Here is a 26286-nt window from a genome sequence, read left to right as displayed (position 1 = left end):
ATTATCTAGCTAGTCAGTGTATTTTATACATCTTAGAACGCCTTAGCTAAGGACAGCTAGACTAACGTTAGACGAGCGCTGCACACCAGTTAAGCTGGCTAGCTAGCTGGCTAAGGTTGGCAAACATATAATTAACGGTACAGCCAAATTACGAGAAAGTTCACGAAGTACAGTGTTTTTATATAACCTAGCGTCTTTTCTGCTCACCATGTCTGTTCTACTCGGTATCTGTGAGGAACTGGCATGTTTTCTTGGCCTTTTTCGTAATGCTCGTTAATTTAAGGTACTTAGCTAAGTTAGTTAGCTACTTATATGACGTCACATCAATGTCAAAACTCGCGCGCGCAGGGCTGCTTCTGTCAGCGAATTCTATTGGCTGATGGCTCCTGGGGGCGTGGCTGACCGCGAAGTATGAAAAGCCCCTTTCCAGAAGACAAACAAAGCGGACGGAGACGATCATCGGCAGGTGAGTGAGGTTAAAAACACTGAACTCTGGTTTATTTAAATACAAGCAACTAGCGATGCAGACTGAAAATGAAACTGGAAAGAAAGCTTTTGCCTTTGAGGTGAACCTACAAAAACGAAGATAACCCGGTTAATAAAATGGCTACAGAACAAGGAGCTGCTGAGAAGAAAAGTAAAAGAAGAACCTGCCACCATAAAATGAAGTTGAAACCTAAAAGTAACACAACAGATGGTTTCGTGTGGTTTCGTGTCATCTTTGGTAATTTTAATGCTGCTTACAGGTTTCAACCAGTTTTATAATACATAACTGCAACTACGAACAAGCCGAAGTCAGCTTCTCATTCGAATTGTCACGTTCCACCTTAAATGATGCCGCAGGTACATTCTGGCGCCTCAGGCACCATTTAAGGTGGAATGGAGAAAGTCGAACAAGAAGCAGGTGAATGAGTGGCTGACTTCAGCCTTGTAAAAGAAATCAAACATTTAAAGACATTTTAAAGAATCTGTTTTCATTTTGAGGAAAATTGTCCTGCTAGTGATACAAGGAAAGCGGCTATAGCTGATCTAAAGCTTAGAGCAGACAATGTGAGATTGTGTTTTTGTTTATATTGTATTTTTAGCCTGTAGTAGGCCATCAGCACACACTGAGACATATTTACAGCCATGATGGTAACATGGACATTTGTTTAAATGACAACATGGGTTGCCAGCCCTTGGGGTTCAGCTTAACATAAACAGTAAAGGTCTAATTGGTGTCATTATTTTGCCATGTCTTGCTTCTGTTTTCCAAGGATATGCGACATAAGAGCCACAAAGGGAAGAAAGTCGCAAAGGCCATCAGATCAGGATCTTTTCTTGAGAAGTCAGCTTAGAGGCCCAGCTTACCATGCTGGATGAAGTTTATTTACAGGTATGAGCTCATTCACTACCTTTAAAACTGAAATATCTATACCAAGTGCACTGAAGAAAGTGGCTCTTTGAATTTGCAAGATTTTTGTGACAAGTGTTTTCAGATGAATAAAATGTGTTACAGACAACTTTTGACAAAACACAGTCATTTAAACATTGAAATCATGTCGACGTAACATTTTATTTTTGTGCGATCAACTGCCACAATTTAGTTATTAATTAACCAATTTTTAGCTTGTGCATACAGTAAATAATAACATCTACATGTTTACTAAAGTTTACATGCTTTGAAATGAATTGTGTATGTGTGACACATTTAAATAGTAAAAATTCTAAGATTTTTTTCTCTTACTCAATATACAGTAATTATTTTAATGTACCCAATAATAAAAGCCATGTGCTCTCTTTATTCTTCCAGGTTCTCACAAGGCCTACGTTTGAGGCAGCTAGACATGATGAAAGATGGCATTGCGAGGAGTTCAAGAACTCTTTTAGCCATTTCTTCAAAAATTAGAAACATATGCAAATGTGCAATAACGCGACATGCAAGAAACGTAAAACAAAATTGAAGGAGAAAGAGAATTTGTGGCCATTGATGAAAGCTACATTCGTCAACTGCTAACAAAATGACTGAATTGAGCTTAAATATTAACCAGGAATAAATACAACAGCAAGGTCCAATCCCATTTCTTATTTTTACCCCTACCCCTTGTTTTCGAGTGTAACTCTCCCCCTTGAAACTGAGTTACAGGAGGTAGTGGTTGAAATCTTTGCCCTATGAAATGAGACGACCCTTCAAGAACCGGATACGTCATCAGTTGTCATCAGCGACTTTTACGTAGACAAACGAGACAAGGTTTTCCAGCCATTTCCAATATGCCACCTCCAGCTGTGGTGATCTCACTTGTGTGTCACATGACAGGAAAAGTGAATCATATTTAAAATTGCCTGGAAAAATAATCAGGACATGTTTTCCTGCTTTGTCTCCAGACTATAGCAATAATGGTATATCACACGTTTATCTGAAGGAGACTGAAAAGCAGGGCGCTCGCGATTCATTCACAACTTCAATTTTATGCATCAATCAATCAAACGAGTCAGCGAATAAAAAAAGAGCACAAACAAAAAACCACATCACTTCATTAACAGTTACTAGTACTGCTCTGTAGGCCACCCTGCCAGTATGTAGTGATAGCAGAGGAGGGGAAAGATCAGCTCCTCACTGCTTTAGTACATTTAGGGCATCATACGCCTTCAAAGAGGGGGCAATTATTTATTATCGCCACTAAGAGTTCTTCGGTGACATGAAGCTGAACTTTCTAATCACAAGCTTCATCATCAAAGGTTCCACCTTACATGGTGCAGCAACCTCAGGTACCAGAACGTAACCGCTACACCATATAAGGTGGAATGGGAAATTTTGCCAGGTGGTGACCGAGACATCAGCGTATTACTAGTGATTTTTACGGGCGTTATGAAGGAAAAGACCATAAAACACTATTACAATGGTTCTTACAACACAGCAGCTTTTAAACAGAGAAATACCTACGTTTGTGTCTCTTTGGCCGCTTGTGCAGCCATCTTGCCGATGATACGCAGAGCATTCGGGGAGTTTTCTCATAACACTCCGTTTGTAGTGTTGCCTCTGAAAAACCTCTGTTTGAAGGGCCATGTAGCCCTAACCCTTCACCCTACCCCTCCATCTCAACAACAATCCGGACAACCCTACCTCTAGATGTGAATGCGCAAAACGGAGGGGTAGGGCTAAGTGTTAAGGGCAAGGGATGAAATGGGATTGGGCCTAAAGATCCTATTTTTCAGGTGCAAGAACAGTATACCTTTCATTCGCCATCTTTGCATTTTGTTTAGGTGTAAGCACATTTCTGCGAATTTGCAGACAGTTGGAGATCACATGATCGAGCAAGGAAAGTCGGACTCTATTTTGGTCCAACCTGAACCAACCTACAGAATTCTACACAGGATCACATGATGCCACAGCGGTCCTGTCAGAGATCACAATCCCCAGACTATTGACGGTTCGCACCTGTGCATAGTTACAATGATTAGGCACTACAGTGTATTTAAACTCAGGCTGAACTTTCTAACGTTGTGAAGTATTGTTTCTATACAATCACTGAGCGTTCAACTTCTGTTTTGTTTTCCTTTCCCAATTTAGATTTCTGCCTGACCCTTTTGTATTCTCCCTTCTGGCCTGTGTTTGACTATTTTTGCCTGGACTCCGGCTTCGATTTGTGATTTGCCCTTTCTGGATATATCTGTCTTGTTGCCTATTAAAACCTCCTGTCTTCTTATCTGCAAGCGTCTGGTACTCTGTCGCCTCGTCACAGATTGATGCAACAGGAGGCAATTAAAATACAATAAAAGTTTTTTCAAACCCATTTCCTTCTAAAATCGTGCTACCCCTTAACCAGATGTACACAGCACAAGCACAACATGTTATTTTGTTGACATGAAGCACAGCCAAGACATACAAATTGTCAAAGCATGGTTTTATTGGGGGAATATTACAAGTTGCTTAGTAAACAGAAAGAATTATGTTATTTGTAACAAATAAAGTCGAGTCAAGTTGAAGTTTATCCAGCACTTTTTACTACAGGAATTGTTGCAAAGTAGCTTCACAAAAAAACCCAGGATAGCAAAAAGTAACAAAAGAGCAATATGTAAAGAGAGTAAGGTTTAACTATTAGTATAAAATATTGAAATACAGAAAAGGGGAAAGGCAGGTGAAGCAATGAATTTAGGAAGGTGAAGCTGTGATTTATTAGTTTGAGTCTGTGCAGCATCATCAGAAAGGTCAGATCATGCAGGTGAGGTTTGCACATTGTTGTACAGCAGGAAGCTCCATAGTGGTCAAACCAGTCCAGAAGGCTGGCTAGCAGTGGGCGCCTGATCAAGGCATCAAGATGAAGCAACACCATCAGACGCACAGGATGGGCAGAGAGATATACAGAGAGATAGTTATGTTAGTTATAAGACAAGCAACTCAGCTGTGACTATTAAATGTGAATTGTACAGTTAGCATGTTATCATGCACTGAACATCATGTAACCAGTCCAGTCAGCACATTGTTATGGTTTGTTAAGGGGTTAAAGCACTATGTCAAAAACGTCTATATTATATAATGTAGTTAAGTGTGTTTTTTTGTCAGTATGGCCGTGGAAAAGCAGCTGCTACCTGGAATCGCAAGAAGTGGGTGTTTGGTATGCTTGGGGTAGCGCATAGGCAACACCCAATCCTTCAACTTGTTAAAAAGAGTTCCTGCCAACATTTAATACCATTAGTGGTAAAGCAGGTTTGGCCTGGCACCACTATCATTAGTGATGAATGGAGAGCTTATCAGGGGGCTCTTTCAAGCTTGGGTTATACTCACTTTACTGTGAATCACACCCATTCGTTTGTGGATCCCATTACTGGAGCTCACACCCAGAACCTTGAGATGGCATGGTTCACATACAAATTCACCATTTGGTGCCTGAGAGGAAACAGAACTGACAAAATGCTTAAGGAACACCTTGCAGTCATAGAGTGGACTTACTGGCTTGGGAACAAGCACAATAAGGGTCTCCTTGGCCGTTTAACTGAGGATATCAGGAACCAATTCCCTGTGTAGGTTTTTTAATGAAATGAGTACGTGGCAACAAATTTGCTCTTGCTCTTACTTAACTCGTTTGATGCTAATTGATGAAACTGTTAATGTCGCAGTCATGTTTAGGGAGCCACTTTTAATACATTCCTGCACCTTGATGTACATACATACACGGAAACCTTTTTAGTATTTTTTTTTTTTTTTTTTTAATGAATGCCTTTTATCTTTTCTAAAAAGCCAATAGACTTGGATTTGGCAGTGATTTTAGCTCACAATATGTTTATCCAACAGCTGATTTTGAGTTTGTGGAGCTCCTTGATAATTTTCCTCAATATGTTTATCCAACAGCTGATTTTGAGTTTTTGGAGCTCTTTGATAGTTTACATCAATATGTTTATCTCCTGATTATTAACCCAACACACTGTATCTTTGTTATTTTGACTTTGCCTTTTGATCTCCCCCCTTTTTGTACCTTCACCAGCTGGTTTTGTATATTTGAACTTGGACCTTTTTTGGATTGTTTATTGACCACGATATTGTCTTCCCCTTGGATTTTGGTTGCCTGTGCTTTTTGGTATTTGACCCTCGCCTAGTTTTGACCCTGATACTCGTTCTCCTGTATTAAACTTTGTTTGTCCCCTAGGCCTGCAGACTGCTTCTACACACATTAGTGAAAGAATGAGTCGCTCTCAGGAGCTCAGTGAATTCCAGTGTGGTACCGCAATCGGACACCACTTGTGCAACAAGTCCAGTCGTGAAATTTCCTCACTACTAAATATTCCACAGTCAACTGTCAGTTTATTATAACAAAGTGGAAGTGATTGGAAACAACAGCAACTCAGCCATGTTTTAGGCCACGTAAAAGAGGATGCCAATTTTCTGCAGAGTCAATCACTACAGAACTCCAAACTTCATGTGCCCTTCAGATTAGCTCAGGAACAGTGCATAGAGAGCTTCATGGAATGAGTTTCCATGGCTGAGTATCCAAGCCTTCACCATCACCAATCACAAGGCAAAACGACGAATGCAATGGTGTAAGGTGCCACCTCTGGACTCTAGAGCAGTGGAGACATGTTCTCTGGAGTGACGAATCACGCTTCTCCATCTGGCAAATCCGATGGACGGGTCTGGGTTTAGTGGTTGCCAGGAGAATGGTACTCTCCTACCACAACTGCTGCCTTCGTTTTAAGATATCAGGCATGTTCTGGCACCCACACCGAAATACATCACACAAACCAGTGAGCTTTGCCAAATGTAGTAATTAACACATGCCAGAGGGCTGGAATGGATAATGAATTCTACATTTAACAGTTGCATGTCCATGTTTTTCAGTTCTCACTGCATTTTAATACTTACATCTAAGTGAATGTAAATATAAAATGAAACTGCACCCACGCTTTCTAATTCATCTTAGTAAAAAGGGCCAGCACAGGTCAGAAACTCTAGAAAATAGACAGGCAAATCATCAAGACCTACAGATGTGCAGGATGTTTTATTGAACAAACACTTGTGACAATAGAATGTGTGAAGCTGGTCTTCAGTGACTGCCCAGCTATGAACCACTGATTACAGGTACAATCATTTTAATTAAGGATACAACTTGATACAATTCATTCATATTTAACTTTAAATTCATTCATGTAAAACACAAAATGAACCATTTTATTTATGATCCAGGACAACCAGTGAATCTACACCCATATTAATATCCATTTCATGTGATAACTTTCTGTGAGGGAGCTTGTAGAGACATTAAACAGGCATCTGGTTTCTGTCATCACCACTGTGAACAATTCTGACTTAGTAAGTTTCTCTAGAATCTCATCACTTGCAGCAGGATTTTTTACAACTCTGACTCCTGGGTAGCACTTCTGCTTTCTGTGCTACTGTCTTTTGCCCTGCTGTTTTTTGGACTGTCTATCTGCTGCTGTTCTCTGTCATGGTAAACTCTCATGCACAGCTTCCTAAACTCCTTTTTTAACTTTGGAATCTTAAATGCATACACTATGGGGTTAACTGCTGAATTAACATGAGACAGGAGAACGCCTGTGTAAATGAAGAGAGAGGACACCTCGATTTTAGGACCGTATAATATTATAGTGTGCATGAGGAACATAGGGAGCCAACAGACAACAAATAGACCCAAGACCAGAACCAGTGAAGCAGCCAGTCTGTGTTCTTTTTGATAATACTTGTGGGACTCAGTAGCTGCACCTATATTTACTCTTAACTGCCTTCTAGTGGTCAGGAAGATGTAACAGTACAAGCCTGTCATAATAGCCAATAGAGGAATGAAGAAGCTGAAGAATATGAAGTTTACAACATATGAACGGCTGCTAGCAGTGAAGAAACTGCATTGAAAACTGGTGGAGTTTGCTTGTGTCGTCCCATTCGAAGTGTTTTCATTGTGCCATCCAAACATGGGGATAAAACTCAACAGTGCAGCAGTGAACCAGCAGATTGCCACCACCATCCAAGAGCGTTTTTGAGTAACTGTAGACTTATACCTGGAAAACAAGAAGAAAACTATTTATTTGTTAAGATTTTTAATAAATTAAAAGGGCTGAAATGAGCAGCTAATGTATTGTATTTGTTACACTTCATAATTCAAAGACAGATCCAGGAAAACTATAATTTTTTTGTAGTGTCAGCAAAAAGCAAAACATATATTTAACATAAAATTGTACTGAAGCCTCAACGACCAGCTTTAATTTTATTTCTATTTTTTTGTATTTTTTGTGTTTTATAATGCATGTAATGTATATTTTTTAATACTTCCAAAGTTCATCTTAGAGGTTGGTTTTGCATTTTTTTCTTCTCACAGTCTAGGAAATCCATGAAACCTTACTCCACATCTCTGATGCCTAGTTTTGGTGTTCTAATGAAAAGTTTCTTCATTTTGTCAATTTTCTTTACTCAGTAAAGGCTTCTTGACAACTACACATCCATTCAGACCCATAGCATTGAGTTGTCATCTCACATTGTAATGAATGAATGAAAACTTTTTTTTTCCAGATTTGAAGCAAGTGGAGCTCGTAAAAATTGAAAGCTGTAAGTGCTGCTTATTTGATCGGAATGGTTTTGGTAGTCTATCAGTAGAGGTGGGAACAAGTCACAAAGTTGCATGTAACAAGTAAGTCTTGACACTCGAGTCCCAATTCAAGTCCCAAATCAAAACATTTGAGTCTCGATTTAAGTGTTGAGTCAGTACAGGCAAGTCTCAGGTTGAGTCCCCAAGTCCTAATCTTAGAGTCCTAAACAAGTCAGTTTGTATTTCAACACTTATTATTTAAAACATTGTCCTATCTGCAAGCGTCACGCAAGCATCTCGCTGTCTTTTCTTTTTTCTCTTTTCCACCCCTGACTCTTGATGCCTTTTCGAGGCCCATGTCCAAACACAGGTGTCTGCCAAACTTGACACTGAGGCATAATTGAACAGATCACTGGGAGGTGGGGGAGGGGGCACCACGGGGAGACTGGAGAGAGGGCCGCACAGGAGATTCATCTTTTTCTTTAGCAAATATGTTACTTTTGTATTGCTTATATCTGTTATTTGTTCTACACAGTAGTGGGTACGCATCTTTCTTGGTAAGGCTATTTAACTTCCTGTAATCTACTTCCATCCTCAGTTCCCCATTTTTCTTTCTCACAAGTACAATACAGGATGCATATGGAATGTTTGATTCTTCGATGATGCCTGCACGTAAAAGATCTTGTGGATGCTTTTTTAAGTCATTGAAATCAACAGGCGAGACACCGCAGGCAAACAAGAGTTAACAGATTAGGAATGAACATGCTTTTGGAATACTTTTAAACACTTTCAGTGCAACTGTATTGTTGAAAACTAGTACAACTCTAAGTAACTTTGCATTAGAGATGCAGAAAACACTCATGTAGCAGAAGGATTAGTAAACAGAATTAAAGCTAGGCTTAAAGCTACAGCTGGCTACAGTCGATCAGACCTCTCATTGGGCTAAAATCTAACAATCTAGACCGCATGCTAAACCGCATGCTCTTCTGCCCATACATTTCTATGGGAGCTCTCTGTTTTGGCCGGTAAGCAGTTCTATGACCAGAAATTGCCTCAGCAGAAAGTGAAACTTCTGTAAATTTCTTAAAGGGCCAGCACCTATTAAATGAACTTCAATAAGGCTGACTGAAATACTGGTTGGGTGACAGTTACTAATCGTTTCAACAGTGCCAAACATCTTCCTTTGTTTGACAGAGGAGAGAAAGTTCAGAGATGATTGTGATGGCTGAAAGGTGTGTCACTCATCATTTTTTGTCATCAGTTGCAGTAGGGTCGTATAACTCCTGTGTAGCACGTCTGTTTTCTGTACTTCTGTCTTTCTTGCTGTGTTTTATGCCGAGGAGCTCTGTGTTGCTGTTTGCATTTGCATTATTCTGCATTGTATTGTCCTGTTTACTCTGCTGCTGGTCTCTGTCATGATCAATTCTTCTCCACAGCCTCCTACATGTACTTCCAACATGGGGATCTTAAACACATACACTATGGTGTTAACTGCTGTATTAACACAAGACAGGAGGACACCTTGATTTTATGACCATAGTAATGGACATTGTGCATGACGAACAGAAGGAACCAACAGACAGCAAAGAGACCCAGGACCAGAACCAGTGAAGGAGACAGCCTGCGTTCTTTTTGGTACTATGTGCTGGACTCAGTAGCCACACCTATATTTGTATCTGTACAGCAGGGGGCACTGGAGTCAGACACTTCTAAAAACTGCAAAAGCAACAGAAGCAGAATTCCAAGAGGGACAAATAATCTTTATGCACAGCAGATAAAGACTGACACACATTTTCCACTGTATCCTCAATTACAGTCCTTGCAGATTTCTCACATAGACCTTTCAAAATTCTATTTAATTTTCTTTGCTATATGTTCAGTTCTAATCCCCTTTGGTTAGTTTTAGTGTTAGTTAATCTTGTTCTCTCCCTTGTGACTATTTCAACTCAATATTCTAACCAACCAAGTAGGTCATACCTTCATTCACATTTGCCATCCACTGTATGAAGCAGGATTGAAAATGTCTTTTGTTTTTAATATTGAAATCACAATTTGAAGGGGTGCAGTTTTTTAAATCACTTTGGTCTTATTTAGAACTAGTGGAAGGAAAAAGGAGTGAGAAACAGACAAAAGAGAGGTTTTGAAATAATTTTATGAAAGCTAGCCACAATAACAAGCAGTACTACTATGTCAAAATTAAGCAGGTCGTGCTCACCCACTGGCTTAAGGGACCGGACAGAGTAGAATTCTACATGGTGTACAGTGTATTGGCACAGCCCTCTTACCTGTTTGAAAGCCCAAATTATACAAATCTCTTGTAAACTGAGTTAGTAGTGTGCTGACAAGATTTACCCAACATAAGCAAACCCCTACCACAAGACAAATGCTTCTGTTAACAGTAAGTGAGCTGGTAAAACACCCAACATAAATGCACCCCTAACACACACTCTTGTAAAACAGTAAAAGGAAGTTAAAGGAAGTACAGGTTAAAAATACAAAATCACACATAACTAAAATATGCAGTGGAAAACCTTGCAAGTTGCTTTTAGTATATATATATTTTTAGTTTTAAATGTATGAACGCTCGATTGTGCTTGTGCCACAAACTGAGCTAATTGAAAAGCTTTACTCCACATGTGAGTGGCTGTATGCCAGTTTTCTTTGTTCGCTTGGTGTATTTTCTTGTTTTGCGCTCTCAGTTTTCATTGGCTGTTGCAGGAGTCCACTCACCTTGAGACGCTGGTCAGTATACAGCACTACATTATACTCAGAGTAATCTAGAGTCTGTGCCCCACACTCACTGCTTGATCCTCTCTCCAACTGTCGACTCCGACTGACCCAAAACTCTGCAGACTAGAGCCAAGTAGCACAGAGTTAGCCAGAATGAGAATCAGTGCTCAAATTGGTATAAAGGTAAAGCAGTATAAGCAGCTTGATTCCAGCTTTTAAGGCTTAGGCTCCTTCCCAGTCACACCAGCAAGGATTCTGACTGGTCAGCAGTTCTTACATGATTGATGTTGGTTAAGCAGGAACAGCCATGAACAGAGAGACACATAAACAAACAATATACCACAAAATATGTTGCTTATATGTTACAGTATAACCTAATAACACACAACGCTTGTGAACACCCATGTGTGGAGTATAGAAAAAGTGGTTGCTGTGGTTTTCTGAAAAGAAAAAAAAAGCAGGCCAGGATCTCCATTTATATCATTTCAATTAGATATTGGAAAAGTAGATATTTTACCCCATATGTACCCAGTATATAATTCATTTTCATCTAATGAAAGCAACTGAACTCCTGAATATGATTTGAAACAAAGACTGAAATTAAAATACAGAATTTAAGCTTTAATCTGAAAGTATTTATGATGATATTGGGTGAACCGTGAAGGAATTACAGATGAAAGTATACATATACATACATTTCAGAAGACCATAAGTAAAAAGACAATTTAACTCAATATTAAATTAAACTGTTCAGTACTTTTGCAGTCAACAACTCTCTGAAAGGACCCGTAGATGTCACCAAATACTAGTAATAGTAGTTATTTTGTAGATTGTGGGGTTTAGTCAGGACAACAAATGTATATGGCATTTTCTTCACAGCATGTTATGAGTAATCCCAGCTAGAGAGCAACTAGATGATGGGGCAAATCGTTAGATAATTGTGCCAGTCAAGACTACTGAAATGGGAAAAAAAGTTAATTTTGTTGGCTTATGTTAACAAGCAACATGGAAAGTGACATAGAAATTCCTTAAAATGGAAAAAAGTAATAAAACTAAAAAGTTAGTTGAACATCAAGTAAGTTAACAGAATATAACAATAATGTTCTGTTGTCTTAGTATTTGATATTCAATGAAATTTTAAGCTTGTCGAGTTACTGGCAGGTTATATACCTTTTTCATTCTCAGTTTCAATCTTTGTGCATCTCCTATAAATCATCCATTGCAGTAGGTTTTTACAGCTATGCCATGTGCTATTTAGCACTTCTATTTTCTGTACTGTTGACTTTTTTTTGGAACCAGTTGACAGAGAGCATTAGAAGAGTCCCGACAATAGACGCGCAAAGTCCACGCTTAATATAATCCTATTTAATTAGGCTGTCAGTGCAGTTTAAAACACTGTTAGCATTTCCAGCCCTTTTCCTCTGTAATGGCACTTTTTGACCCTAACTTATTTTTAATTGTTCTAATTTTTTTTCTAGTTTGACTTTTAATGGAATGTTTTTCTCTTTTAAATCTATTTTTTAATGTTTTAATTACCATTTTAATTTTCATTCTCTTTTACTTTTCAAATGACAGCAGTGTATGAAAGCATGAAACGTGCTATATGAATAAACTTTCCTTGGTTTTTGTAGCAGCATTTGCTACGATTCTGTTTGTCTTCTGTCTGTATTATTCTGTGTATTGTTCTGGTCACTCTGCTGTTCTCGGTCATGATAAACTCTTCTCCACAGATTCCTACATGCTTCTTTTATCTTGGGGATCCTAAACGCATAAACTATGGGGTTAACTGCTGAATGAGCATGAGAGAGGAGGACACCTATGTCAATGGCAACATAAGGCACCTCAATATTAGGACTATATAATGTTACAGTAAACATGAGGAACACTGGGAGCCAACAGACAACAAACAGAACCAAGACCAGAACCAGTGAAGCAGCCAGTCTGTGTTCTTTTTGATAGTATGTCCTGGACTCAGCAGCCACACCTATATTTGCTCTTAACTGTCTTCGAGTGGTCAGGAAGATGTAACAGTACAAGCCTGTCATGAGAGCCAAAGGAGGAAGGTATAAGCTGAAGAAAATAAAGTTTACTACATAGGAAGTGGAAATAACAGTTAAGAAGCTGCATTGAATTCTGTCTGCACCCAAAGATCCGTGCCATCCAAACATGGGGATAAAACTCAGCAACGCAGCACTGACCCAGCAGAGTGCCACCACGATCCATAAGCGTTTCTTAGAGACTGTGGACTTATACCTGTGAAGGAAATAAATAGTATCAGTTTCTTTGTTCTGCGTCTTAAAATAGTTTATTAGGTGCAGCTTTCAACGTATCAGTGTCACTACATAAAATAAACACCACAGAGCACCACAGTGCTCTACAAGTAACACGGCTGTCACACGGTCACAGTACTAATCAAAATCTGAAGTTATTTATCTGCAGGATGGTTAAAGCTCCTTCAGATATATGGACAAAGGACAACTCACGTCAGAGGGATGCGCACACGGAGAAAACGGTCCACTGCGATGGCCAGGAGTAAGACGACAGAAGCCACTTGTAGCATTATGATGACACAGCACATGAAAAGGCAGCCATAAAATGGGATGTTCATACCAATGTCCACCAGCACAGCAATGGGGATGGCCACAGACCCCACCAGGAAATCAGCCACAGCGAGGGACACAATGAAGCAGAAGGTGGGCTGCCTGAGGGCTCCACATGTCCATACTGCCCAGATCACCAGCACATTGCCCAGACAACAAGCTACAGCAATGATCATCTCCAGAGGCAAGAAAACCCACACAGCACTGCTACCCATTGGAGGAGAAAGAGATCAACCAGTGGTGATGGAGTGTAAGAAGCTGGCTGTGGCTAGACCTCCTTGAAAGTTCTAATGAAATGGAGTTTCGATAAGCAGTGAGAAAACACAAACTGACCACAAGTGCACAAAAAGACTAGAGGAAGTGGGCTGACTGTCAAAATGCCGACGTTCAGACGAAACACTTTAAATCCATATAGCATCTCTAGCATCAGACATTTTCTACATCAGAAATGTAATATTGAAGAAAGGACCTTAGTTTTTCATAGATTATTAAAAATTATACAAATTATTAAAAAATAAAAATGCTTTCAAATTTAAGAAGTGTGGCTTTTAAAAAGTCACTTCTATGTGTAGGCAAAAGAAGGTTTGCTCTGAAATTCATAGTTTAGTATAACTGAATTCAGCTTCAACTCTTGCAACAGTCTGAACAATATTAACATGTTCTTAGAAATCTGGTGGCCTAAAAATGACTTCATGTGGTAACAAGAAATTGGACTGGTTTTATTCAACTCATATAAATACTTGAATGAAATAATAGTTTATTTAATATTAGAAAAGCTGAGAATTGTTCAAAAAACTTCTTAAACAATTCAGTGATGCTTGGCTTTTAAAAAAGCATCTAGGTCTAGATGAGTTGAGACTCACCACTTTGCCGAAAAATGCACCAACAAATAATCCCACATTTTAAAAACAACGTCGCTCAATGAGCAACTGGAAGGATTTTAGCAAATTTACTCTCTATGGTGCATAATACATTCTGATCTTTCTCCCAGTGCACGATTTATCAGCTGTTGAGTTGAGCTGAGTGCTGTGTTCGCCTATACCTGCTGCTGCAAACCGTTTTCATCCCACAACTTCTGGAAGAAAGCATTACCACAGGGAAAGAGGGGGTGACTTTTTGAGGTATGACTGGTGAAATAAGCTCCCTGGACAAAAAATTTGTCACCTTGTTTGTTTATGGTGGTAGTAACTTCAGGCTTCTGCAGATGACACTGTGCGCGGATGTGGGGGCTATAAATAAATGTGTGACATTGTGAAACATGCCTCAATCTCACCATGAAAGGAAAACCACTCAACTCTGAATGACTCATACACACTAAACACAACTCAGTACACAAGGCAGATATTGATGATTAAAAGTCACATTTGAACAAATGTGTCTTTGTTAACCCTGAAAAAGATGCTGGGCTCTAATATAAGTTTTTTGTTAAAGTAAGCAGGACATATTTATTAATAGCCCAGTTCCTTATTTTGGTAGAGAACAGTTTTGGATTATCTAGACCTAGACTATGTGCCTGTACAGCAGGGGGCACTCTGGACTCAGACATGATGTCTCATGCAGAGCGGGTCACGCTTGACAGACGTTTGTCACTGTAGCCTTAATTACTGCGTTTGCAGATCTCTCTCTCTCAGACCTTTCACAAATACATTACAAATACATTCCTGATCTCTGCTCCGTTCTATTCTTATGATTTTATCTTGTTTTCTCTTTTGTGGCCATTTCAATTTAACATTCTAACCGACCGGGCGTCATAACAATTCCTTGCACATTTGCTCTCCACTGTTCAAAGGATTAAAAGATTAATTGTTTTCATATCGAAATCAGAATTTAAAAGGGAGGCATTTTCAAACTGTAAAAGATTATTACATCCTACATTATCAACAGTGGTTGTTTTAACAAGTGATGGAATATAACATGAACACCCAGAGCATAGAAAAACTGGATGCTCTGGTCTTCTTGGCTAAAACCAAAAATAAACTGGCCTGGATCTCAATTTATAGAAAAATAATTTCAATTGAGCCAAAATATTGGAATGAAAAAATACAATTACCTATTTTACCCAAATAATTCGGCCAGGAAAATCAGCCACAACGAGGGACACAATGAAGCAGAAGATGTGCTGTCTGAGGGCTCCACATGTCCACACTGCCCAGATCACCAGCGCATTGCCCATACAACATGTTATACCAATGATCACTTCATGAGGCAAGAAGACCCACACAGCACTGCTAGCCATTGGAAGAGAAATAGATCAACCAGTACATATGATGATGATGATGGTGGAGTGTAAGAAGCTTGCTGTGACTAAACCTCCTTGTGAGCACCATTGAAAACCTGCATGTTCATGTGTGCTACATAGACTTGTTACACGGTGTTAAACCACACCAGGATTGTGAATCATGCCCCACCCTATTAAAGGACATCCTATAGATAGCTGATATACACAAAAACAACTTGGTGCACATGCACGTGACCAAGATGGCGCCCACCGTGGCAGACGTCTTTGCGTGCTCCTCCTGCAACCGACGCTATTTATTACTTATTTTAACTTTAGTATTTATTTTATTTAAGTGTACAGAACATGTACAGTACAGTCAGTTACTGTAAAGAGGCACTCCTGGAGATCGGTAAAGTTCATCATGAACTTACCTTTAGCCTCTCGGACTTCAAATTTCTTTTACGCTCGCACTCCACTGGCACCAGCCGGCAAGGCCCAGCAGCACCGGCCTCGGGTGAGCGGCGCAGCCGACGAACAGAGCGGCCAAAGCAGAAGCGGGGCAAGAGAGGTGGGCTACATGCTAGGCTAAAGGCTAGGGCTACACGGCCACTGCTACCTAGCCTGTTGCTAGCTAATGTTCGCTCCTTCAAAAACAAGCTGGATGAGCTGAGGACCAGAATAACAACCCAGCGTGAGTTCAGAGAGTGCGGTGCTCACAGAGACCTGGCTCTCGGACAGCACGCCAGACTCGGCGATCCAGCTGCGTCCACCGCGGGGACCGCACCGCAGCGTCGGGGAAGAACAAAGGCGGCGGTGTCTGCATCTACGTGAACAACAGGTGGTGTACGGACGTAAAGACTGTTGAAAAACATTGTTCAGCTGACTTAGAGCTGCTGATGGTGAAGTGCAGAGCCTTTTATCTGCCTAGAGAGTTCAGCTCTGTGCACATTCTGGCTGCTTACATCCCGCCACGCGCGAACTCTGCCACGGCGCTAGGGCTGCTGCATGACGCCATCAGTAAACAAGAGACTGCGCACCCGGACGCCGCGTTCATTGTGGCTGGCGACTTCAATCACTGCAACCTGAGGACTGTCCTCCCCAAGTATCATCAGCACGTGGGCTTTCCAACGAGGGAGAGTAACATACTTGACCAAGTTTACAGCAACGTGAGGGGGGCCTACAGGGCCGTGCCTCGGCCACACTTCGGACAGTCAGATCACATCTCCGTGTTCCTCTACCCAGCATACAGACAACTCCTCAAGCAAGCACTTCCAGTGAGTAAAACTATCAAAGTGTGGAATGAAGAAACTGACTTGGTGCTTCAGGACTGCTTTGACAGTACAGACATGGATGTGTTCAGAACTGCTGCTATGAATGAGGACTGTACTGTTGATCTAGAGGACTATGCTTCTGGGGTAATGGGCTACATCAGCAGCTGCGTCGAAAGCGTTGTCCCTACAAGGCGCTGCAGAAAATACCCCAACCAGAAACCCTGGTTAAACGGTGAAGTTCAGTCCATGCTACGTGCCTGCCATGCTGCATTTCTCTCAGAAAAGGTCCAGATATGACCTGCGTAGATCTATCAAGGAGGCCAAGAGACAGTACAGGCTGAAGCTGGAGGGCTACTACACCACCACGGACTCTCGGCGCATGTGGCAAGCACTACAGCACATCACCCACTACCAGCAGACGAGCAGGGCGGCTACAAACAGCCACACCATGCTACCTGATGAGCTAAATGAGTTTTATGCTCACTTCGAGGTCCTCAACCCTGGCCGACCAAGAGACACTATGGCCACACGAAACACATCAGTCACTGTGACATCAGTGGATGTGTGCAGGACCTTGAGGAGAATAAACCCACGGAGAGCAGCCGGCCCAGACAACATCCCCGGACGTGCACTCAGGGTTTGCTTATCAGAACTGGCCGATGTGTTTGTGGACATATTCAATCTGTCCCTTGCACAAGCTTTTGTGCCATCCTGCTTCAAGTCAACCACCATCGTACCCCTCCCAAAGAAAAGCATTGTGACCAGCCTAAATGACTATCGCCCTGTTGCACTCACCCCAATCGTGATGAAGTGCTTCGAGAGAATAGTCATGACTCACGTCCAGGAAACCATTCCAAACACTATAGACCCTCTTCAGTTTGCATACCGACGGAACAGGTCCACAGACGACGCAGTGAACACAGCCCTTCACACAGCCCTCACACACCTGGAGGGCAAGAACACCTATGTCAGGATGCTCTTCATTGACTACAGGTCAGCATTTAACACAGTCATCCCACACAAACTCTCAGAAAAGCTCCTCACCCTCGGACTGACACCTGCTCTCTGCAACTGGGTGCTGAGCTTTCTATCAGTTAGACCCCAGTCAGTCAGAGTCGGCAGCCACACATCCAGCACAAGAACAGTCAGCACAGGGGTCCCACAGGGCTGTGTGCTGAGCCCCCTTCTGTACACACTCTTCACGTATAACTGCGTGGCCTCCCAGAACAACACCAGCGTCATCAAGTTTGCTGATCATACTACAGTCGTTGGACTGATCACTGGTGGGGACGAGACAGCATACAGGAAAGAGGTGGCTGAGCTGGTGGCCTGGTGTCATAACAACAATCTCTCCTTGAATGCAGACAAGACCAAGGAAATGATTGTTGATCCAAGGAGAAAGCGGGAGCTACACACACCCCTGTATGTTGGTGAGACTGAGCTGGAGAGGGTGAAAACCTTCAAATTCCTTGGCATCCACATCAGTGAGGTTCTCACCTGGTCTCAGAATACACACCTCATCATCAGGAAGTCCCAGCAGCGACTGTACTTTCTGAGAAGGCTGAGGAAATTTGGCATGCCAGCCAAAATTCTCAGCACCTTCTACAGGAGCATGATCGAGAGTGTTCTTACCAGCTCCATCACGGTCTGGTATGGAAACTGCACTGCTCAGGACAGGAAGGCTCTCCAGCGTGTAATCAAAACTGCCCAGTCCATCTCAGAAGCAGCCTTCCCCACACTACAGGACATTTATCACACCAGGGTCATCAGAAGGGCACAAAACATCATCAGTACACACCCCCAGCACAGGCTCTTCACACTCCTACCTTTAGGCAGACATTACAGGAGTGTGAAGTCCAGGACAACTAGACTGACCAACAGTTTCTATTCACAGGCCATCACTCCTCACTAACTACCTCTTCCCCCCTCCCAATCTGAACTGATTTAACCTTGCACTCAACAACTGCACCCTACCTGCACTGTACTGCTGCTGTTAGAACAATACTGTTTACATCTATTACTGCACAGAGTAATATTGTTTATTGTTTACTGTTTACATCTGTTTTCATCTGTCACTTGATGCACTTTATGAACGGCTGCTACACTTATTTGCACATACGCACATGTAACTTTAATTTTATTTCAACTTTGCACATACTGTACACTTTTTGCTTTTACCTTTTACTACGGTTGTTTACAGTTATTCTTATATTTTCTTTTTTTTATTCTCTTAAGAGTATATATGGTGAATGGAGGAACAGCAAAGTAAGAATTTCATATTACAGTGCAACTGCCTGTTCTGCTGTGCACATGACAATAAAAATCTTGAATCTTGAATGCATTGTGCATCCTGTTGTCATAACAACAAGCATTTTTTCAATAAGCATCTTTATGAAAAATTTGCTCAACTGAACCCAAAGATGGGGACTCCAGTCAGCTCAGACTTTAGACCTATGACTCAAAAAGAGGAACCCTCTGGGTGTTCTAGGTCTTTAAAAAGGCCTAATGATTTTGTAAAACAAAAGCATGTGTCTGTAATTTGTAGTTCATTTTGATTTAATATAATAATCTTGCTTAATGTTTTTAAAATCTGCAATTATTTTAATAATACTCATTTTATTTTTAGGGATAAATTGAGGTAAATTTGGAATTCATTATGGCAGTTAAGTGATACTTTTTTGATCCCACAGCCGGGGAAATTCCACCTCCGCATTTAACCCATCTGTGAAGTGAAACACCACATACACACTAGTGAACACACACACACTAGGGGGCAGTGAGCACACACTTGCCCAGAGCAGTGGGCAGCCCTATCCACGGCACCCGGGGAGCAGTTGGGGGTTAGGTGTCTTGCTCAAGGACACCTCAGTCATGGACTGAGTAGATAGAGCCAAGTGAGCTCTCTCATTGGTTAGGAGGTCTGAATTGAAGGTCTAACATTTCAGAATAATCAATAACATAATAACGAACTTACAGTAAAATCAACCCATCACTGTTTGATTTACAGTGGTCGGGGCCAATTTCATGAGAATAAACATCATTCTAAGCCTTCTGGAAGGTACGTGACTGCCTGAAAGAAAGTGCCAGCCTAAAGAACATGTTTCAGTCAGCTGACAGAAAACGGAAAGCAGTGGCAGCTCTACGCCAGGATCTGCTACTGAAAGCGTCACTGTGAAAATGCTACAAGATAAAATGTTAATGCCTGTTACATGTTCAAATAAGAGATGGAATGCATTTGTAAGATTCATATGCCCATGTTTGATATGGATCGACCCTAAAATATTCATATAAATTGCTGTTAACGTAACATTAATGTACTCGTAGATTCCCATAGGACCAAAAAGAGCAAGGAGCAAAAAACAGTATTGTTGTTTAGGAGTATTGTCTTTCCACCTTTTTGATCAAATGTTGACATCTATATAAATCAAAACCACCAACCTTAATGAGAGAAATCAACTAAACCCCTAGGTTCCAACCTCATATGTGAGACTCTGCATGTTTGTTTTGCTACAGTCATGCACAGTCATTACTGCAGCATCTTCCTGCTAAGTAGCATTTGCAATAAGCTGTTTCAAGTTGTTTTGCCTTTTTCCTTGAAACACTGCATTTACTGTCTTTAGAGATTCAGTTCTGTTCCATAGAGGTGGAGAGCTGGACATTTTTCCTTGTAAAGGTATTTTAGGCACAAAATAATATCATAGTATCTCTAGATTTAGTTCACATCATCAATTTTTAATAAATACTTTATTATACTACACTATTTTCCTTTTCACCTGGTTACATTTATTCTGAAAGCCAATCAAAAGACTTCAGAGTTCAGACACGCAACGTTTACTGGAGGAAAAAAGAGGCTAACAATGTTAGCAACACACACAAGGAGCACAATTTATCCAGATGGTCAACTTCATTCATTTTCAAATGAACTAAAGAAAATGATGATAACATCAGCCTCATAAGTTTGCGCCTGAAATCCACCACCATCTCTACAGTCTTGTATTCAGCAAGCAGGAGGTAGTTGCTGCTCGACCTCCTTCCTGGTGCCTTGAAGACACAATCATTGGTGTACAGGCTGAAGAAAAGTGATGAGAGCACACAGCCTTGTGGAACTCCAGTACTGAGGGTCTCACGTGTATTTTCCAATCCACACCTGCTGTCTCCTGTTTGTCAGGAAATCCATGATCCACCAAAAGATGGGATCTGGCACACACAGCTGGGACAGTTTGATCTGCAGCAGCTCTGGTGCTGTGGTGTTGAAAGCTGTGCTGAAGTCCACAAACAGAACTCTAATGTAGGTTCCAGGACTGTTGAGATGCTGTAGCATGAAGTGCAGGGCCATGTTGACCACATCAACAGACCTGTTAGCTCTGTATATGAACTGCGGAGGATCCAGCAGAAAGTTTGTAATGGCCTTCAGGTTTGCAAGGACAAGGGGTTCAAAGATCTTCACAGACTACAGAGAGGTCAGGGCTACTGCAGATCTCATCATCAGACCTTTCAAAATTCCATTTCACCTTCATTGCAGCTCTTTTGATGTAATTTTGTTTTCTCCCTTTTGACCATTTCATCTCAACATTCTAACTGACTAGTTAGGTCCTAACAAATTCTCACACATCGCTTCCACTGTATGAAGCAGGATTGAAAGAGTCATTGTTTTTATATCAAAATCACAATTTGAAAGATTATTATATCCTATATTATGAACAGTGGTTGTCTTAACAAATGAAAAAACAACCTAATAACAAGTATACCCATATGCAGAGTGCACAAATCGATGTGCTGGTTTTCTTGGCCAAATATAAAATAAACAGACCTGGATCTCAATTTATATAAAATATAATGGCAGTTAAAGTCAGAATATTGCAATTGGATATTTTACCTAAATCTTTCAGTCCTAACATGAAGAATGTCATTAATTTACATGTAATGAAATAATATAGAATAAAGAATAACAGAATGTCACAAGGATTATTGTTCTGTTGACTTACTGTTTGATGTTCAATTAAAATATAAGCAGCTAAAGTGTGAAAAGTTGTGACATTTCATAAAATGCAATAAAATCAAGAATCTATGATTTCTTAAGTCTCTTATATCTTTATTTAACTGACAAACCTACAAAGAGAAGACTTCCAATATTTTAGAACTTAATTGTATTTTGTAAACATAAAGAAATGTAGAATTTGATGTCTGTAACACACTCAAAAAAGTTAGGACAGAGGCATGTTTACTACTGTGTAATATCACCTTTTCCTTTCATTACAGTTTTAACTGGAACTGAAGATACTGATTTTGCAGTTTTGCAAGTAGAATTTTGGCCAATTCTTGCTTGATTCAAGACTCCGCTGCAAACAGTCTGCGGTCGTCATCTGATTCTCCTCTTCGTTATTCATGACATACATTCCACACATTTTCAACAGTGGTGAGCTACAACTGGTCTTTGCTTGCTGAGACTGAGCCTTTCGTGGATGCTACTTCTATACCCAGTCATGATACACTCAGCTGTTACCAGCCTGCTAATTGTGGAATGTTTAAAGACTGTGTAACTTCAATATTCTTTAAACTTTTTGCTATTAATTTGCCCTGTCCCAATTTAAAATTTTACACTCAGTGACTGAAGGGACGCACAGATCCCACCAAACCATGGGCGTGGTAGTGGGGGGAAAAGTGGACCTGACTACCCAGGGCCCGAGTAGGGAGAGGGGCCCATGAAAATCATGGACATCATGTTGCCCAAAAAGCACAAATCAGGTTATCAAAAGAAGAAAGAAAGGAAGGAAAAAGAAAGAATGCAGAATGAGGGGAGGCAGCTGTTGACAGCTTTCTTTCCCAAAGGTGAACCGAGTTTGCTTGTTATGCAAAGTCCAATTAAAGTTAACGTAGTCCACTCCAGACAGCTGCTGCTGTTTGTATGCTCACGTGAAGTCGTTAGCTTAGCTAGTTGCCAACAAGGCTGCTTGCGGCTGTAAGTATAAAGACAGTTATGAGCCGGCTAACGTTAGCTGTCAACATTAACCAGTTTCAGAAACAAACAGTGGCGCTGGCGCAGCAGCAGGAGCAGCAGTGGCCAGTCCTGACGGCTCTTCTGAAGATGAGCCTGAGGTTAGAGATGAACAAAGACAAGGTGAGATCTTTGTTCAAGTATTCAAGGGCGAGCTCCCCCCTCCGACCCCCCTTACGTTGGTATGTTGGTTCGCGCGCGAGAGAGAGAGTGACTGGTAGGATTACTGCCTGAATGTGAGTTGTTTACCTTAAGTTTAAAGTAAGTTAGCCTTTTGGTTCAGTGCGTGTGCTATAGCATATTGTCTACTAACACAGCAGAGCTGAAAGTGAAACTTAATAAATGATCCACCGAGCAATATTTCTGCTGTATATATCAACATGTAAATAGCCTACCAATATCACTGTAGTAGGCTCAAGTGCACACTAGCAATGTATTATTTTTGTCTGGTAAAAAGCCTTAGCGTTGCAGTGCAGTGCTGTGCTTAAAAGCTATCAGTGCTCAATGAATTCATGATGTTACCAAAGCCAATGAATAATCATGTTGATCTCAGTATCAATCAAAATTATGATTATGATTATGATTTTTTTTTTGAGCACAAGTAGGCCAAATGCATCAATACAGGTGGTGAATGAAAGAACCTCTCATCAATATAATCTGATCTGATTGTAGCTTAAAACCTTATTTATGCTTTTTTATTTTAAATAAATACCCCCTTTTTTTGGTCATGTTCCTCGTGTACTGGCATGGATAGGGGCCCACTGACATTGAGAGTGTACAGGGCCCAGAATTTGCTGCTACGCCCCTGCACCAAACACAGAGTATCTGCCCTGGTGGCACTCCACCGACCTGAAATGCAGCTGTTTTCTTACTCCCTGCTTCTTATTTTGCCCTGTCTGTATTTAAAATGTGTTTGTATTTACAAAATATGATTAAGTTGATCAGCCAAAATATTAAACCTTGATTTCTATGTACTTTTTTCAGTTTAATAAAGGTTCAAAATAATGAACAAATCACAGATTCTTGTATTTATTGCATTTTAAAAAAGGTTCCAATTTTCTGCATTGCTTTTTGTGTTTTTGTTTGTAATATTCTGTGTGTTGTTCTGTTCAATCTGCTGCTGTTCTCTGTCATGATAAACTCTTCTCCACAGATTCCTACACGCCTCTTTTATCTTGGGGATCTTAAACGCATAAACTATGGGGTTAACTACCGGATTAGCATGAGACAGGAGGACACCCATGTCAATGGCAACAGAGGACACCTCAATGTTATGACCATATAATCTTACAGTAACCGTGAGGAACAGAGGGAGCCAACAGACAACAAACAGAACCAAGACCAGAACCAGTGAAGCAGCCAGTCTGTGTTCTCTTTGGTAGTATGTGTTGGACACAGCAGCCACACCTATATTTGCTCTTAACAGCCTTCGAGTGGTCAGGAAGATGTAACAGTACAAGCCTGTCATGAGAGCCAATGGACGAAGGAGTTGTTAAGGTGTAGCACAGTATGAAACTGAAATCTGAAGTTATTTATCTGCAGAATGGTTAAATCTCCTTCAGATATAAGGATATAAAACTACTCACGTCAGAGGGATGTGCACACGCAGAAAACGGTCCACTGCGATGGCCAGGAGTAAGACGACAGAAGCCACCTCTAGCATTATGATGACACAGCACATGAAAAGGCAGCCATAAAAGGAGGTGGTCATACCAATGTCCACCAACACAGTTATGGGGATGGCCACCAATCCCACAAGGAAATCAGCCACAGCGAGGGACACAATGAAGCAGAAGGTGGGCTGCCTGAGGGCTCCACATGTCCATACTGCCCAGATCACCAGCGCATTGCCCAGACAACAAGCTACAGCAATGATCATCTCAAGAGCCAAGAAGACCCACACAGCACTGCTACCCATTGGACGAGAAAGAGACCAACCAGTACAGATGGTGATGGCAGAGTATGAAGAAGCTGGCTGGGGCTAGACCTCCTTGCGAGCTTGAATAAAAACTTGCATGTCATGTATTCTACGTTAATTTGTTACACAATGCAAAACCACACCAGCATTACGAAACATGCCTCAGTCTATTAAAGACATCTGCTAAATAATAATTTTTGTGGTGTTCTCCCCCCAGGCCACACTGCTCTGAGTAGCTTAGGAGGTGTAGACATGCAAGGTGGCTTCTGGCTTAAAAGGTTATCGCTCTGATTTGCACATTTCTAATCTTGTCCATCCTTGTCACTCCCAACGAAAATCTCATCATCTTCATCTCCGCCACTTCCAGCTCAGCCTCCTGTCTTTTAGACAGAGCCACAGTCTCCAAACCATACATCATAGCAGGACGCACTACTGTCTTGTAAACCTTCCTGCTGCGATTACTGTTGTTGTTGATTTTATTAGTGTAGTTGCATGGCTTGGAGTAATTGTGACCGAGGAGGGTGGGTTTATATGGAGTAAGATTACTGTCAAAAAAACTTGTACAGAATAAATCACACAACATAAAGCTGTGTGTGGTTTGTAAGAATACAACTGCGAAATTTACAACTATAACAATTCATGCATACAACCTAAATGATTATGGTGCATGCACCCTCTCCAGCGTCCTGTTCTCAACTGTTTGTGGGCAGCAAGATGAGTCTGTGAGGAGTCTGTGGAAACTCAGCTGTGTCTCAGGTAAGTTTCAGCATTTGTTCTTCTCACTGATAAGCACATTTGTTTTAACAATGATTTCTTTCAAAAAGTCAAATCAAATTGTTATAGTGTAATAGTGTAAAGTACATTGTTGTAATCTTTGAGGGCAGCAGCATTATATGGAGCTGGCTTAACACAGTGGTGTCATTTGGTTTCTGTTAACCTCTTAATTTGTATTGACATATAAAGCCCTACATGGCCTCGCTCCTGAGTACCTGCAAGACCTTATTTCCTATTACGAGCCATCACGACTACTCAGATCACAGAGTGCTGGCTTATAAATAGTTCCTAGAATTCATAATTCATAAGGCTGCAGCTGGGGGAAGAGCCTTTTCTTATAAAGCCCCCAAACTCTGGAATGATCTATCAAAGAAAGTTCGGGACTCAGACACAGTCTCAATCTTTAAGACTAGGCTGAAAACTCACTTGTTCAGTTTAGCTTTTGGTAGTTAATGTTCCCCCTTAGATAAAGGCAGCAGATCCAGGGGTCCATGGACACAGGGAATTATAGTAAACTGAGACGCTGGTGCTGTCGCCCCGCTGCTCGCACGTGGTCACTCAGGTTTGTGGACGGTGGAGCGGAGGGATGCCAAACTGTTTCAGAGTGCTCTCGTGTCTGTGTGTCCTTCTGGTTCTCGCCTTTTAGTTAAGATCTGCTGGAGTCGTTAGCCACACTCTGAAAATGTTCACATTCCCTGTTTTACGTACAAACAGACAGAATAAAACTAATTCCCTCTCCCTGCTTTTTTTCCGAATATACGACCGCCA

General features: G+C 41.0%; 2 protein-coding genes and 2 long non-coding RNA genes across 6 annotated transcripts; 2 read left to right on the top strand and 2 right to left on the bottom strand.

Annotated features, from left to right (window-relative positions):
• Nucleotides 1–378: 378 nt before the first annotated feature.
• Nucleotides 379–2055, top strand: LOC108414986. The gene is made up of 3 exons (XR_001856946.1): nt 379–466; nt 1257–1375; nt 1793–2055. It is a non-coding gene; the product is annotated as an uncharacterized LOC108414986 (long non-coding RNA).
• Nucleotides 2056–2452: 397 nt separating this feature from the next.
• On the top strand, nt 2453–3773 carry LOC108414985. The gene is made up of 2 exons (XR_001856945.2): nt 2453–3410; nt 3551–3773. It is a non-coding gene; the product is annotated as an uncharacterized LOC108414985 (long non-coding RNA).
• Nucleotides 3774–6726: 2953 nt separating this feature from the next.
• Nucleotides 6727–25984, bottom strand: LOC108414983 (adenosine receptor A1-like). Of its 3 annotated transcripts, XR_005129708.1 has the most exons (3): nt 25945–25981; nt 10743–10865; nt 7407–7488 (listed from the first exon to the last, which is right to left on the bottom strand). XR_005129708.1 is itself a non-coding variant. In XM_037534847.1 (2 exons), the coding sequence occupies exons 1-2, from the start codon at nt 24742–24744 to the stop codon at nt 6825–6827; spliced, it is 996 nt and encodes a 331-aa protein (XP_037390744.1). In that variant the 5' UTR covers nt 24745–24761; the 3' UTR covers nt 6727–6824. The 3 variants fall into 3 exon arrangements, 1 of the variants encoding a protein (XP_037390744.1); XM_037534847.1 differs by lacking the exons at nt 10743–10865; nt 25945–25981 and adding an exon at nt 24413–24761 and having other exon boundaries at nt 6727–7488; XR_005129707.1 differs by lacking the exon at nt 10743–10865 and having other exon boundaries at nt 7404–7488; nt 25945–25984.
• On the bottom strand, nt 12352–13685 carry LOC108414984 (adenosine receptor A1-like). The gene is made up of 2 exons (XM_017687925.2): nt 13226–13685; nt 12352–12995 (listed from the first exon to the last, which is right to left on the bottom strand). Exons 1-2 carry the CDS (start codon nt 13555–13557, stop codon nt 12383–12385), a joined length of 945 nt encoding a protein of 314 aa, XP_017543414.2. The 5' UTR covers nt 13558–13685; the 3' UTR covers nt 12352–12382.
• Nucleotides 25985–26286: the final 302 nt, after the last annotated feature.

This window comes from Pygocentrus nattereri, chromosome 26 (genome assembly GCF_015220715.1).
Source record: "Pygocentrus nattereri isolate fPygNat1 chromosome 26, fPygNat1.pri, whole genome shotgun sequence".
NCBI classification, from domain to species: domain Eukaryota; kingdom Metazoa; phylum Chordata; class Actinopteri; order Characiformes; family Serrasalmidae; genus Pygocentrus; species Pygocentrus nattereri.
The sequence above is the reverse complement of the archived record's forward strand: the minus strand, read 5'-3'. Positions and strand labels throughout refer to the sequence as shown.